General features: G+C 43.0%; 1 protein-coding gene across 3 annotated transcripts in view; it reads right to left on the bottom strand.

Annotated features, from left to right (window-relative positions):
• Positions 1–5,408: 5,408 nt before the first annotated feature.
• The window catches only part of RHOBTB1 (Rho related BTB domain containing 1), a 61,302-nt gene continuing 51,474 nt past the window's right edge, over positions 5,409–15,236 (bottom strand). For all 3 annotated transcript variants that reach the window (XM_087824406.1, XM_087824407.1, XM_016220799.2), the window contains 4 exons: positions 13,928–14,078; positions 10,929–11,017; positions 8,179–8,284; positions 5,409–7,656 (listed from right to left, as the gene is read on the bottom strand). In XM_087824406.1, the coding sequence (XP_087680532.1) occupies positions 7,487–7,656; positions 8,179–8,284; positions 10,929–11,017; positions 13,928–14,078 (516 nt within the window). In that variant the 3' untranslated portion in view covers positions 5,409–7,486. The remainder of the gene's footprint in view (positions 7,657–8,178; positions 8,285–10,928; positions 11,018–13,927; positions 14,079–15,236) is intronic.

Genomic DNA, 15,236 nt, shown 5'->3' with positions numbered 1-15,236 from the left:
GCTGTTGGTACTGAAGGAAAAATTTTTGAAGTTTGCCTTAAATCTTTAGTCTTTGATCATTTATCCTGGACTGACTCTGTGTGTGCGTGTGTAGGGAGATGGTGGAAGAATTGAGGGAGAATCAGAATTGCCATCTTGGGCCTTTTTCAGAAATTGCTTGCATCTATAAAATTTCAGAAATTGCTTAAGTCTATAAAATGCTGTGTGGCAGAAATTTGTTTAGGTGCAAAGTAAATCATTATTAAATTTGTTTTGCACAATCTAAGGAAAATGCAATGATGCCTTTTCAAGTAAGGTCTTGTGTACATTTTTGGAAGGATGATTACGTTTGAGATTCTACGATTTTGAAAAGTCGATCAAGGTGAATTTATTGTTTAATGTTCTTCAAATTGATTTCAAAGGCTTTTTTGACATAGAAGCAAAGGAGGGTGCAATGTTTTTCATCCATATTTACTCATCAGCACACAGAACTTCCATCAGTGTGTCTCATCAAGTAGTATGGGTTTTTTTTCAGAATTTCAAAATAGAGGTTAGTGGGCAGACGAATCTGTGCTCCTTCCAGATGCTCCTGGGTCCTTTCTGCTTTTCTGGGTGTCCTTCCTGGCTTCTATGTTCTTACGATTACCTTTAAGAGCCCACATCTGTGACTCGTGTTAAAGGATTTCCTGCATGCTACTGGAGCCACTTTCCTGGCTCTCCAAAGCCAGAGAGCCTAACATGCCCACAAGTTTACACTTACTCCCTACCCCTCCTCTGCCTGGAGCACTTGGCCTTTGACCACTGGTGCAGGAATAGGAAAATATCTGAGGTGTAGTTTAAACTCTAGAGCGAACTCTGAGACCGGCCTGAGAGTGGGGTTGCCTAAACCACACCCCTGCTTTGCTTCTCACCTTCCCTTGTTCATCTTACCTGAGGGCACTGCCTAAATAAATCACTTGCATATGAATCTTTATCTCAGTGTTTGTGTCTGGGGAACCCATTACCTTCCCCATAAGGTAATGCTGTGGGGATTAAATAGGGAAATGCATATAAAGCATTTATTATAGTGTTTGGCCACAATACATACTCAAAATGTTAAATATATTACTATCATGGTTCTCACATCAGTTTTTTGGACTCTGATAGATTGGTGCCAAGACTTGGAACATCAATCCATACAGTTGAGCACAGTGAAGAAACATTTAACTGAGGCCGAAAGAGCACATGCAAGTGTATCTTAACACACCAAGGCCTCGCCAACCCGGCTATCCATGCAGACAGAGCAAACTGAGAGCAAGGCTAACCAGCAGCACAGAATCTGCTGGGGAGAGAGTCCATCTTATAGCTATATATTTTTTAAAGATTAGTAAGCCCATTTCTCTAAGAGTTGGAAATTTCAGATGTTTGGCCATTTACTATTACTACTTATTTTTAAAGAAATCTACAGATGTATAAGTCTTTCAGATATTTGGCCACGGTGGCAATGAGGTCCAAGGATCCCACTGGGGGTAAGGCTGGGAGAGAAATCACAGCGGGCTGAACACCCTCCACCCAGTGAATTAGGTGGTGTTGCTCTGCGCTTTACCACCCGGAGCAGGGAACTAAGAAAGAGAAGCTTTATATTCATGTTGATATGATTCTACAGAATTCAAGAGTCATAAAGAATCTGAACGACTCTGAGAAAATTTGAACAATCTATAGAATTTGTACTGGCAAGTTACTTTTTCTTTAGACTTTAAATGTGAAATAACAGAATTAGAAGGCAGCTTTCAATGGATGTGCATAAGCTCACTAGGGATTTAAGGCAGAAAATTAGGAACCTTAATATTCAAGAGGTCCTTGAGAAGCCCTCTTGTCCTCTCACCTTTCATGAGGGTCAGGTCACATAAAATACCAGCATCAGATGGGATTGACTAATTCATTCCAATTTTCACCATAACAATTTTCACCATCAAGAAAGTCTCTTCAAACCTCTAAGGCAGAGGGGAGTTGCCCAGTGTCTCCTCTTTTTGGCCAGAGGACAGACTCTGGGCTGGGCCAGAACCTTTCAGATTCTTCACGACTTAAATTCCATAGAATCATATCAACTTAGTGCTGGCAGCAGGGAAGGATTTTCATCACAGAGCCCAGTCACCAGTGAGTTCCCATGCACGTCCATCACCCCAGGACGCTTTCATTGTGTCCCTCAGGAGCAGGACTTGGAATCCGTTTTTTTTAGATCTTGACCCCAGGGCATGTACCAAGTTCACTGTAGTGCCAGGGAGTGGGAATTGACTAGTGGGTTTATCACCAGTGGAGTGGGAGAGTAAAATGTAGAAGCAATTAAGGAACACTGAGCAGCCAGGGGAAAAAAAGGGCAAGATGCACATATTGTAAATGGCTCTTTCCAAGATCAGTGAGGAGTATGAAAAGCGGAGAGAATGAAATTTATTATGCAGCACCATTTGTGTGTTAAATTCTCAGCTGAGGATATGTTTTTACTGACTTTAGAGAGAGAGAAAGGGAAAGAGAGAGAAAAACATTGATGTGAGAGAGAAACATCGATCGGTTGCATCTAGTATGCACCCAGACCAGGGATCAAACCTTTAGCCTCGGTATATGCCCTGCCTGGGCATGGAGCCCGCAACATTTTGGTGTATGAGATGACGCTCCAACCAACTGCGCCGCCCAGCCAGGGCCCATGCAACAGCATCTGAGCAATGACCACACACATGAAACAACACAGTAGAGGAGGATACCCACACATTTAAAGGCATACATTGAAAATACTATGGGGTTGGATAGTATGGAAAAAGGGAAAAATAAAAAAGAAAGGCCTTTCTGTACTAACGGAAGAAGACAGTGCTGACCAGTGAGAAGCATTGAAGAATCCGGTTAACTAGGCTCTGCAATTAATCTTCAAGAAAAATAAGAAAAAAATGACCGAGAGCAATGACCAAGTGAACCAGAGGCTCAGTCAAGTGTGGCCTCAGGGTGGCAGCCCTGTTCCCCAGAGACAGTGGAGGCCCAGGGAGTGGAATGGCCTCTTGGAAAGCGCTGCGCTCCTCTATCCTTCCACCACCCACCTGCCTTTTCTCTCTAGCCTATTTTTTTTCCTTTTACTTAGCCAAAGCTCTTAGTATCTAATTTTGCATCAGTTACGAAGCACTAAGCAGCAAGGTTGGCGTTTGGTTTAAGGGAACGGCAGGAAAAAAACCAACACTGTTCTATTTTGTGACCTGCAGCACTGTCCTCTCTTGGGTTTCTTGCCTTGCTAGTCAACAAGCTTAGTACACAGGATGGTTTACTGAATGATACTACATGCCAGGCACTGTGCTTTACCTAAATAATCTCACTTAGTCTGCATCAAAAACTCAGTGAAACCTGTTCCCATTTTTTAGATGACTAAAGCTTAGAGAGGTGTATCTTTTCACACAACAGTTAAACTTAACACTCCATGGAGATTATCACTCCAATTGAGATGACGGTGAATCATCAAACCGAAAGGATGTTTTTTTTATGAGATTGGGAGAAAATAAGAAAAATGCCAAAACTTTGTTTGGCATCCAAGCAGAGAGAAATAAATCAGGTCCTTTCCTCATTGAATGCCTGCAAAAGATAACCAGCCTTGCCTTCAGAATTGAGAATGTCTTCAGACTCAAAGAATTTAAATACTTCTTCTATGGGCCACCTTTGGGCATGACCCATTTCATCTCCATTCTACTGGAAATCCATGTCAGTAAAATGTTCTATTTCTAGAGAACTGGTGAGTCGCTTCATGTATCCTACGCTGTTTCTAACGCTTTCATGTCTGTGCATGTGTGACTATTATGGTTGATTGATTTCTACCCAGGAGTTATCTGCTCTTAAATGATTTCCCTATTTTGTAGACTATAGTCTGTAAATCTGTAACTGATGAGGCACCTGCCCATAAACCCAGTGAAAAATCAGGCATCTGAATGGCTTAAGTAAAAATGCCCACGTTAGAGGTACTATCAGCACAGGGTGGAATTTTCAAATGTAGCCAAAGGGAACAGCGTTGCTTCTGAAGCATTGCTTTGACAGGAGGTCAGCAGTGTTGCCACCCCAGTGCCTTTTCATGTTGCATATATCACCTGCCTAATTGGAAATTCAAGAGAACAAAGTCTTCATCTGAAAATAAATTAAGTCATGAAATATAGAGTAATCTCATAAATTAGCATTTTTAAAAGGAAGAGAGTACATCTGTGGCTCAGAGTGCTTCATTCTGCTTCCATGGTTTCTGTCAGTGACCCTTCTTCCTCTTTCTTTTAATTTTTTAAAAAATTGCTCTTAGCCTTTTTTTCCTTATGCTGCTTTTTGATTACTTACACGCACATGCACACACAACAAATACAGTCTCCCTGGCTAACTTCTAACTTTACATCTTTTACGCAATAGTCACATCCTTCTAGGAAAAAAAAAAAGGCATTATTCAAGAAAAATTCAACCCAATTCAAGAAAAACCTTGGTCATTCATTCCAGAAATGCGAAACTCATAAAATAGTTTCCAAACTTGGGATTCACTTTGCTTTTTCCTCTAATTAGTAGACAGTATTCTACTTAGTTAATGACACCGTGATGAAAAACTGAATTTTGACAACTGATTACCATAGAATGGAAGCAAATGTAAAAGAGATTTTAGAAACATTGGATTCTTGCTCTTGAATGTCCATAATGAAATTACTTGTTATCTTTAAACTTGTAGGATTTATGGTTCCTATCGTGCCAATATAGGGTTGTTGAAGTTCTTGGTGATTTCCCAGGCATTGCTCTAGGAGAAACTTAGAAGACAACTTTCTATCGGTAAGACTCCACTGATACGCATTATGTATGAGGTGCATCCCCAGAGGTGCATGGGAATGTGTTGGGAATCTCACTGCCTTTTTCTGCAGTTTTTTTGCTTTTTTTGGGGGGGGGGGTCAACTCCTTTCCATGGAGTTTTAGAGAACCTGCCACTCAGAAAAGTCCCCCTATGAGATCCCATTGGAGACTACTCTTCCCTCTGAGCCTGGGTAAAGATTACACCACCCAGAGGTGCAGAAATTGTTTACACACTTTCCTAAAGGCTTTCTCAGATGTGCTTCTGAACAGACTGATTTTCATGAGCCCACCAATGCAACCTTTCACTTAATTTCTGGCAAATTGCCCAAACCCGGGTTATAATAAGTCCATTAGAGTAGAGACATCATTTGTTTTTTTCCCAAAGCTGCACCGCCAGTGACAAAACCATATTAGCCAAGAGCAAAGAACCAGACCACTCTTTTGCATCATGGCTGGCAAGACCTAAAACAAAGACGACAGTTGTTCAAGCCTTCGTGTTACTGGAGCACACACAACCCCTGTGACCCAGCACCTTGAAAGTTTTTAAAAAAGTTATCAACATTACATTCATGATAATGGTAGTCCTTAATAAAAACAACTGAGGCATATTATAGCTAAACAATTTTATTGGCTTTTTGTGAAATAAAAAACACAAAACAAACCACCATGGTTAAAGGCCATAGTCAGCGTCCACCAAATGAACCAGCCACTTGGTCAGAGTAGCTGATAACAAACACTAGTGGATATTATTGCTTATACCCCAGGGTCATTTATACGTCCATTATGTTTTTGGCAAGATTACAATCAAATGGGAGCTTTGGTAGCGTAAATTCCACTCTGACTACACACTGAAAACTCAGCCTCTACCATTTAGTGACAGGATATATGCCATTTCTTCCTGAGTCCTGACATTTATCCTTTCATTCTGTCTCCTTTCTCCTTCCATTAATGATTCACAACTCAATCGACGGAAAATTAAAGCAGATGCATTTACAACCATCCATCCATACTCTATTGCCCCCTCCCTTGTCGTGAAAGGGCGATGTATTTTGGGGCCTTTCCAAACTCTTGTATCTGGTGTGTTTCCCTGTCAGTAATAAATGCCCATCAACGATCTACAGAGATTTTTCGAATGCACATGACTGTCAACATTGGGGTTTGGACTCAACTGCCTCTTTCTCAAGTTCTGAAAGCTAGAAAAAAACCCACACACACACCAAAAAACAAATCCACAGCCTTTAGCATTAGTAAGTTGACCTCTCAACAGAATAAGCCCAAGTTTCCACTATACAGCATCCCGTGGTAGGAATGGAGCTGTGGCCTTAAAATGCACTGTATGAGTGCTGTAACCTTTTAATTTACAGAGAAGCAAGGATTGACTGCCTTCTGAAAGCTCCCCTGCTCAGTCCTTTCTATTCTAACACTGAAAACTCAGAGTGACAAAGGGTCAGAACGAACTCACAATAGCACCATTTCCTAGACTCTTGGAATAAGATTCCTGTCTGCATTGGAGAATACAGGGACCCCAGATGACCCAGCCTCCAGCTTTGCGCCTTCACAGGCCCCCTTGTGAAGGGGAATGGTGGGTTCTCTGCCTTCCTTAGCCTATTTCTGCAGCAACATGGAATTTCCCTGGGAAGAGTTAAAAATATATCTTCAAAATGAAGTTGGCCACAGGTGAGAGACCTGAGGAAGCTTGTTTCTGGTGGTGAGATGTGACAAGCCTGCAGACAGTGGGACAGAGTTCGGGGACCCTTGCCCTTATCCAACTAGATTCAAGTCAGTAGAGAATCTGCATGCAGAAGCATGGCGAGATCAGGAAGACTGGGACACGAGCCCTAATACAGCGATGCAAACACCAACACTCATGGTATCTTTTGTATTCAGGTCCACCAGTGAGTCTGCCCTGAATAATGCTGGGATTTAATAAGCCCTTCTAGTGATTAGAAAGATTATCCTCTTGAATCTAGACATTTTAAACAACAGAAGGTTTGATATCACTATATTTTACATGGCACATATAACCATATAATTACTAGCACTTACACGGCAAATATTGTAAATACACGTTCTTGGAGTTGACTTGGTAATTATACCAGTGTTATTCGGCAGAACAAAGATTAAACACTCTCTAACTTGCACTTTGGGGAATTTCATTCCAACCCTTTAGTTCACAACAAAAGGCTAACCCTCTAATTACGTAGTAACGCTCCGTGATCGTGTGGGCACGGAGAATCACAGGGCGACTTCATGGTTAATTTGTGGCCTGTAAAATAAAGTAATACATAGTATTTTCATTTCAACAAAATACAAGAGACCATATAAAAATATTTTCCAATTTGGAATTTGAAACATGAAAGCTGGGTTGTTGTTTTTTTCTTTTTCCTTTGTATAAAAAGAAACGGAAAAAACAAAACAAAACAAAAACAGACTAAGGTTTATTAAGCCTTCTAACAAAACAACAACACGTAAGTGTAAGGAATGCAGTGAGCATCGTCAGCTTCCCTTTTCGTCCAGGCTCACTGATGGTGAGCTTGTGCTTTGATCCCAGCCAGATAAATGCACAAAAGTGGAGGGAGATCGTTGCCTGAACCTCAGCTACGGCTCCTCGCTAATGACAAGCCCAGCGGCACAGCAGCGCTTTCAGGGGGCGCGTCGCAGTTCTCACGTTTTCTGCTCTGCCTCCTCAGGCGACCGCAGGGGACGAATTCCAGAAGCACCACTTGCGTCTCGAGTGATGCTTATTCAGCGCGAGGTCTTCCTTCTCCCGCTCCCTTTTCACGCGCTGGTAGTGGTCCTCCTCCTTCAGGTACCACACGGGGGGCCAGCGGTGGCGCTCGAAGTATTCCTGGTTGGCTGGGGAGGAAAGAGGGTGAGGGGCCGAGCGTGCCGGCTGCTCCTTCACCCAGGGCTTCTCTGCGCTAGGTTCTCTGTTTAATGCTTACCTGCAGCCTGACGCGCTGGGACAGTATTAGGACCCTTTGCAGATTGTGGCCCTGAAGTTCTGAGCGATGGAATCACCTGCCCTAAACCCATGTAGCTGGGTACAGAGAACCGGAACCCAGGAGCACTTGATTCAGAGTGTAAGCTTGCTCCTGAGCCTGCCTCCCCAGACAAGGCTCAGCTGACCACCTCAGTGTGCTCTGTGGCAGGGCCCATGAGCCCCGCTCCCCCCAAGCCACCCCCCAAACACAAAGGCCTCCAAAGAGAATTCCCAACCTACAATCCCTGTGTCATGTCACATGGGGAGGTGACCACCAGCCAGTCAGCAGGATTTCTCCACGAGCTGCCTCGCGGCCCATGTTCCTTCTCAAGGGCAAGAAGGGTATCGACTCAGAGGTGATAAAAATTGGATGAATGGGGACCCTGGAATCTCACCTGCAGATTTCGATTTGATCTCCTTGCGGAACTTGGAACAGACACTGTTGTAGTTGGTGCAGATGTGGTGTAGACACCAGGCGGCCAGCTGGTGGGCATTGTGAAACTGTAGGGAAGTGACCAAAAGTAGGTCAGACTCTTTTTTTTTTTTTCTAAAGTGGGGCTACAAATAAATAGGAAGTCACTATAGGGGTGCAAGAAATAAAGGCCCATATACTAATTCAGTAAATACTTTGTCTTGACTTTGGCTGTGGTTTATTCCAGCCAAGTATAGCGTTTGGCACGCTCCTTCCTTATCCCCTGTGATAGGTGCACCGAAAATAATCACTGTATCAGATCAGGAGTTTAAAGTATGCCTTGCCCTGCCACTGTCCCCCACCACCTGGCCCTCTAGTGTGATAAGTAGCTGTGGCCTCTGGACGGCACCAGCCAACAGCAGAAAACAGCGATGTCATCTCTGTTTAAGGAAGCCTGGGCAACGCAATACTCCGTGTCGCATGTCAGAGCTCAGCTTGCTGGGGCCAAAGATCTGAAAGAGGAGACTGTGGAATGTGTGACTGTCCTATACCTGTCCTTTGGTTACGTAAGAAGAGCAGGCGGTGTGGGCATGATGGGAGGGATCCGAACACTCCACCCCTCCTTTTTGAGCAGGTGTTCAGGGAGGTGGCGCTGAGGTAGCTGTGACTGAAAAAGACCTGATGCTCAAAAATTGACAGTCAACTCCTCATTCCTTCCCTAAATTTGGCAGGGCTCCTCCCATCCCTCACTGTTTTTGTCTATACCCTTTCTCAGGCACCTATTCTGTTTATTGCTCTTGAAGTTTCTTGGATTAGACAAGACCCTGAAACCTATTGCCTTGGCTTCTTCCGGGGCGCACATGGCTCTGGACAAAGGCCAAGAGAAAAGCCAAAGTCCTTAGAAACTAATGCAAGAAACTCTGTTTTTGAAAATCACAACCTCAAAATCATGGACAATTTTAGCTGCTGCTTCCAACTTCTTTTAGTATTAGATTTCTTTCTGAAAGTAGGATTAAGATAGTGGTGTACGGGGTATTGGTTTGTACCTGCTCAGGAAAGTCATTTGTGGGTATTTCTTCCTTTCTCTGACTTTAGTGACTTCATGTTGTTAAAAGTGGCCAGATGGGAAATTTACACCACAGGAATTAGAAAATGCAACAGATCTGGGTCCCACCCACCTGTCCCCAAGACGATCGTTAAATACCAGCACACTGCTGTGTAGCATCTAACGAATGAGCTAAGATTTGAGAGATTCCATCCTAAACTCTTTCTCCCAAGGCTTGTCAGAGCTCAGCATTAATCATATTATTTCCTTGCAGGGTATATGTATGGGCAGGGTGGGGGAGGGGACAGGGCAGGAACACAAAGCAAATAAATAGACACAACTACAAATCATGACCTCAAGAGGGCTGGCCCTACATGAAATTCTGGGTCATTTCATCTTCTTTAGGGCAACTACTTATTGGACACATCATAAACTGTCTTCCAGGCCTGTTTCAAAAGACCCCAAATTCTAAGTCTGGACAACCAAGAGGTCTTTGCTGATCCTACTGCAACTGATTTCTGTTTCCAGTTTCTATTGTAACCCCTATTAGGTTGTTTTTCACAGTGGATTTTACCAATTGGTGCTTGTGTCTATTTTTTTCACTTGCCTATAATTGCCAAGGGCAGAGAATCTACCGTTTGGTTCTACATGTCCTCTTGTCTAGGGTGATGCCTGGTATGTGGGAGAAAATAGCAAATCCTTGGTCAATGTTAAGTCGGACTGAAAAGGCTGCTGTAATGCTCTATTCCACCTTTCCCCTTGTGAATCAGCCAGTTGGAATGGCCTGAGGAACACCTGCTATGTGCCTCCCTCCTCTCCCTGAAACCACCTCCTCTCCCTTGATTGAGAAACACCAATTTAAATCGCCTGACCCGTACGCCACTGCCCTAACTGAGAGGGGAAACAGAGGAAGCCAAACCCAATAGGCTGAAGAAAAGGCTGACAAATTTATTCTTAGTTCCTTCAGAGTGTAAATTCATTGTCAATAAGTCTATGCCAGGGATGAGATAATCCTGCACATGTGCCCTGCATAATGAGAGGGCTTCCACTCTTCAATGCTCTTTCTTGAACTTTCTCTCCCACTTGATTCTCAAAATAATCTGTGAGAATAATAGAGTATGAGTTACCATTCTCATCTCTTATAGATGAGGCAACTGAGGCAGGATTCAGCTCTGTGCTTGATTAAGCCATTCAGTGACAAAGCTGAAGCTGGTTCTCGGGCCCTCCCTAGAAGAAGACTGCAAGTGTGTACTGGGGTGACAGAATCACAATAGCAATACTAACAAATACTGCTTTTAAAAACCCAGGAGAGCTGCAGTGCAGCGTGGGCCTAATGGGACTTCATGGAATCCCAGAAACTGATCTTCTTGGCCAACATGTGTCCAAGAATTTTAAAAAGGAGAGACAAAACCCTCCCCTAGCACACCCTGAGTTGTTCTCTTGCATGCGAATCTGGTGCCTCGGGGGACAATGGGGTTGGTGTTGGGGTGAGGTCCTTGTTGTTTTTTCAAAGGAAGCCCAGCAGGGTGAATGGCGCATGAAACGTAAAACTCTCAGATCTTCTCAGTGAACACAGGGGGCCTCAGTGACTCGGTGGTGACATCTTTATTTAGACAGATGCAACAGTGGAATGTTTTATCAGCATTAAATGAACACACTTAAAAGGTGAAAAGCAAATTGTTACAAACCTGGGCCAACTCCAAGTAAGAGAGCACTTCCCCATCAATGCCCACGCCACTCACAGCGGCCTTGGTCAGCTCCTGCACGGCGTGCTGCTCTGGGGAAGAGGGAACAGGAGAAAGTTAGATGGTCCCCTACAGGCAAGACGTCTTGCCTGGAGGGTTGGGTCTCAGGCCCCCTAAGACGGGAGCAAGTATGGAACACAGCTCTGGCAGCCATCGCAACTGATTCTAAGGCCCATTCCATGTGCGACCTTTTAGTACAGAGAGTTTTGTCTTCTGCCATTGTACCGGTGACGCTGGGGACGCTGTCTAGTATGGGAACTACAGGCCATGAGACTATTTAAATTTCAATTAATTTAAACTTAAAATAAAAAATCCATGTCACGTCCTTAGCCACAACTAGCCACTTTTAAATGCTCAATAGCCACATGAGTATTGGGCAGGGCAGACACCAAGGGTTCCCATCCTGCAGAAAGTCCTATCGGACAGTGAGTGCTGCTCTAGACAGTCCAGCAGCTTCTTAGAATCCTCTAGATTCTCTAATATCTTCCTGCTTGACAGTTTCCCCACTCTCCTCACTCCAGATCTCAACATTTTGTGACAGTGGAGAGACTGAGTAACAGGAATGAGTCCATATGGGGAATTAAAAATGTGAATGCATATGTCTGTCTCACCAGCTGCAGACAGGCCACATATTGTTCAACCCCTTAGATTCTAATGACTGGGGAGACCGTCAGCCAGACGTAACACAAATCCAGTTGGGAGAGCCATTTCTGCCTGGGAGCTGTGTCCAAGGCTTCGAAGCTGAATTTAAATTGTGGTTCTGAGACTGAGCCATCCCACCTCCGTTTAGGCTGCCACCTGCCTCCGGGAATGACAGGAGCCAGTAGTCTGGGCCCCGCATTTCTAGCTCTTTGATGTTGCTGGTTTTTTTTCATCTCGATCATTGCATCTGTTCCTCTAATCCAGTATATTGCTGAATCACGCTAACATTCTGCTCTGGTTCTCCATACCTGTTAGTCAATACGCCTGTATCCGGTCAACATGTTACCCAGATGGCAGAGGTTTCTTTGTCACCCCCTTCCTCAGTTAGCTTGACAAATAAGAGCTATTTGGAACTAAATTTCCCAGAGAAGTCATGGCACTTTTTAATTTAAGGCAACTGCAACATTTCTTGATATTCATTCAACACTTCGGCTTGCAAAGCATTTTCTCCCCAGAAACTGATTTCTAAACACGATTCTAAACACTCTATACTTACACTAAACAGTACATACCAAACAGTATAAATGATTGGAGGAGTCATTTTAGGAAGCCATATACTGTACTAAATAATTATAATAGTAATAACAGCATTTAATAACAAAAGCCAACATTCAGAGAAGTCTGTGGTTCAGAGGAGAGGGTTTCTTTGGGTCAATTTCTTTCATGGCAAAATCAGTCCCATGTTTCCATCGTCATACTTAACATTTAATCAAAAATGGTACTACTTCAGGACTGATCACAAACCTTGTTCCATGGATTTGGCTCAAAATTGCTTTTGGCTGTTTAAAAAAAATCAAATTTATCTTCAAGGGACAAATACTTATAAAAACAGTGACTAGTCAAATGGTTTGGAACTCATACTTCTGCAAAAGGAAACTGACCATCACAGCTTCCTAGAGTTACTATTTCAAAAAGCAGTATGTACTCATTTAGATCTATGATGCCAGGTGTATTGATTAAAAAAAGTTTTTAAAAAATCAGATAGCAATGCTTCCACTATCTCTTGCTTTCTCACTGAGGAAGAAGGAAGGGGAGGGGAGGACTCTGACCTCCTGTGGGTTGCATGTAGTAGAAATGTTGAGTACAGAGAAATAAATCTCTTTCCTAAAGACATTGCCAGAAAATTAAGCACAGACATGACTGGTTGGTTTTCTCCTATATTCATTTTCATTCATTTAATGATTTGACAAATATTTATTGAGAACCTAATATCCTCAGGCACTTTTCTGTGTGCAGAGGATAAGCCAGTAAACAAAATAGACACTATCTCCGCTTTCACCATTGACACAAGTCAACTAAATGCAGTGGTAAATGCCCAGATTGCTAACTGACACTGCAGGGGAATAAAGCTGAAGGTTTAAATGTAAGCAAAGGTATTTGAATGCGTATATCCTACTTAGACCTGCTTCAGCTTACCAGCTGAACACATCTACAAGTGATACATAAGATTTTGTCAAGTTAAGCCAAATCTCCCTTTTTTTTCTTTCTCCCAAAATGATCTTGACAATGTCAGAACATTTTCTAAAATAGCTTTAAGAAAACCACTTACATAATGCTGACTAGGACCAGGCACCGTTCTAAGGATATAGATAGATAGGTAAATAGATAGATAGATAGATGATAGATAGATAGATAGATAGATAGATAGATAGATAGATAGATAGATAGATATGAAGATTAACTCTTTAATCTTTATAACAGCTCTATGGTAGAATGTTAACATCTCCATTTTAAAGAGAGTAGGAGCTGAGACAGAGCGGTTAAGTCAAGTATGAAGTCAGTGAATGCTGGTGTCAAAATCTGAACCCCAGCAATGTGGCTGAGTAGCCTGTGTTCTTAACCATTGCCTCCTAGTGCTTCTTTCTTAAAGACTGTGTCTGAGCACACATTATGAAGATAACATGCATGCAATAGTGTAATTTCAAATTCCATGGTCCACAGATGAGGCAGAGTGCATGAAGCATGGGCCATGAGGGGACCAGCCATGCATTACCCATCTTTTTATATTTGCATCACCTGACGGGGCCTACCATAAAGGAGGTGCTTAAAAAATATTTGTTGAATTGAGTTGGGATGTCCGATGCATTTCATCAGTTCATATCATCCTGTACAAGACTGTCTTATACTGCGTGGTGATAAAAAAAATTGATTTTTATTCCCTGAAAATCTTTTTTTGTTTAAATGTGATTTTGATAAATATGACAGTCAGACGCCGCATGGCCTCCAGTCATCAGCCTTACCTGCAAGTGCAACCAAGTGTGGCAGGCAGAATCTGTTTGCCAAGGCAATTAATTCCAGTGGGTCCAGGTCCAAGTTAGGTGACAACTGCTTGGTGTAGAGATAATCCAACACCGCCTGCATTGACATCTTGTTTATGTTTGGGAGGTACACCTGAAATGGCAGTTGAAAAGCTAAGTTCTGATGAAGGAAGCAGTGGGCACATTTTCAGGCTATACTGCTTATAAATATCCCAACTGTGCGATTTGATATCGGCGAGTCTGGAACACCTGCTCTGAGGCTGTGTGTAGAAGTCATTCACTATTTACGGCTTTAAACATAACAGTTTGATTTGTAGATGACAAAAGAGTGGGGCTGCCTGACAAAGCCTGATTTGGAATTTTTAAATGGCTATTTGGATTCATAAATCATACAAATGGGCTGTAAATGTATGATGACATTATGGGCCCTCCTTGCCAAGTACCTTATAATACTCTATTGTGAGGAAAGAAATCTCCTAGCAACATGACAGGTGTTGGGGGGAGCTGCAAACCATGCTGTTGCTGACACACAGTACAGCCCAGCTCTCTAAGATGTCAAAACAGAGGCTATGCAACCACTCGAGTTGCCACAGTGACTGGCTTGATTCCAACATCCTATCAATATATGCTAATACAATTTACACACTTAATTATTTTTCCTATGGCACAACCACATAGATTCAGAACTACTGGAGCATTACACAGGTGTCAGTAGATTGAGAGAATCCAGAGAAATCCTCGCCTGGGCTTGGGGGTAATAGCTGGCTGGCATGGTGAACTCTGTCTTGTAGGCGTCCCCTAAACTCCCTCCTGAGTACCGGTCGTTGCCCAGATGCAGGCGTGCTGGAGTTTGCTCGGGAGCCCGGGAGTTCTGGATGGCTGGGCGCGGATCGATGGAGATCTGTGCTGCACAGCAGCTATTCTTCGCTGCAGGTCTCTAACTGGGTGAAATGGGCCCTAGTGTTTGCTTTTGAAATGAGGAGGATTATAAAAATTAACCTTAAGCGAAGGCCTCCTATGCACAAGATACTGTGCTAAGCTTTCCACACGCAATCACCTCGGAGGAAGAGGTGATTATTGTTGTTACATTATAGGTAAGGAAATTGAGGTTTAAGGAGGTTAAGTTCCATAGCCAAGGTCACAGAGCTGGCAAGGAGGAACTGGGATTGAACCCAGGGAGTATAATTCTAAAGTCTATGTCCAGAACTTCTGTGCAGTGCTAGAAACCCCTTGTGGCAAGCTAACAAAGGTTGGGTTATAGTACAACAGCTTTCATCAATAGTTTTTAAGA

This window comes from Miniopterus natalensis, chromosome 14, assembly GCF_054644295.1.
Source record: "Miniopterus natalensis isolate mMinNat1 chromosome 14, mMinNat1.hap1, whole genome shotgun sequence".
Taxonomy (NCBI): domain Eukaryota; kingdom Metazoa; phylum Chordata; class Mammalia; order Chiroptera; family Miniopteridae; genus Miniopterus; species Miniopterus natalensis.
This window is presented reverse-complemented; position numbering and strand designations above follow the sequence as displayed.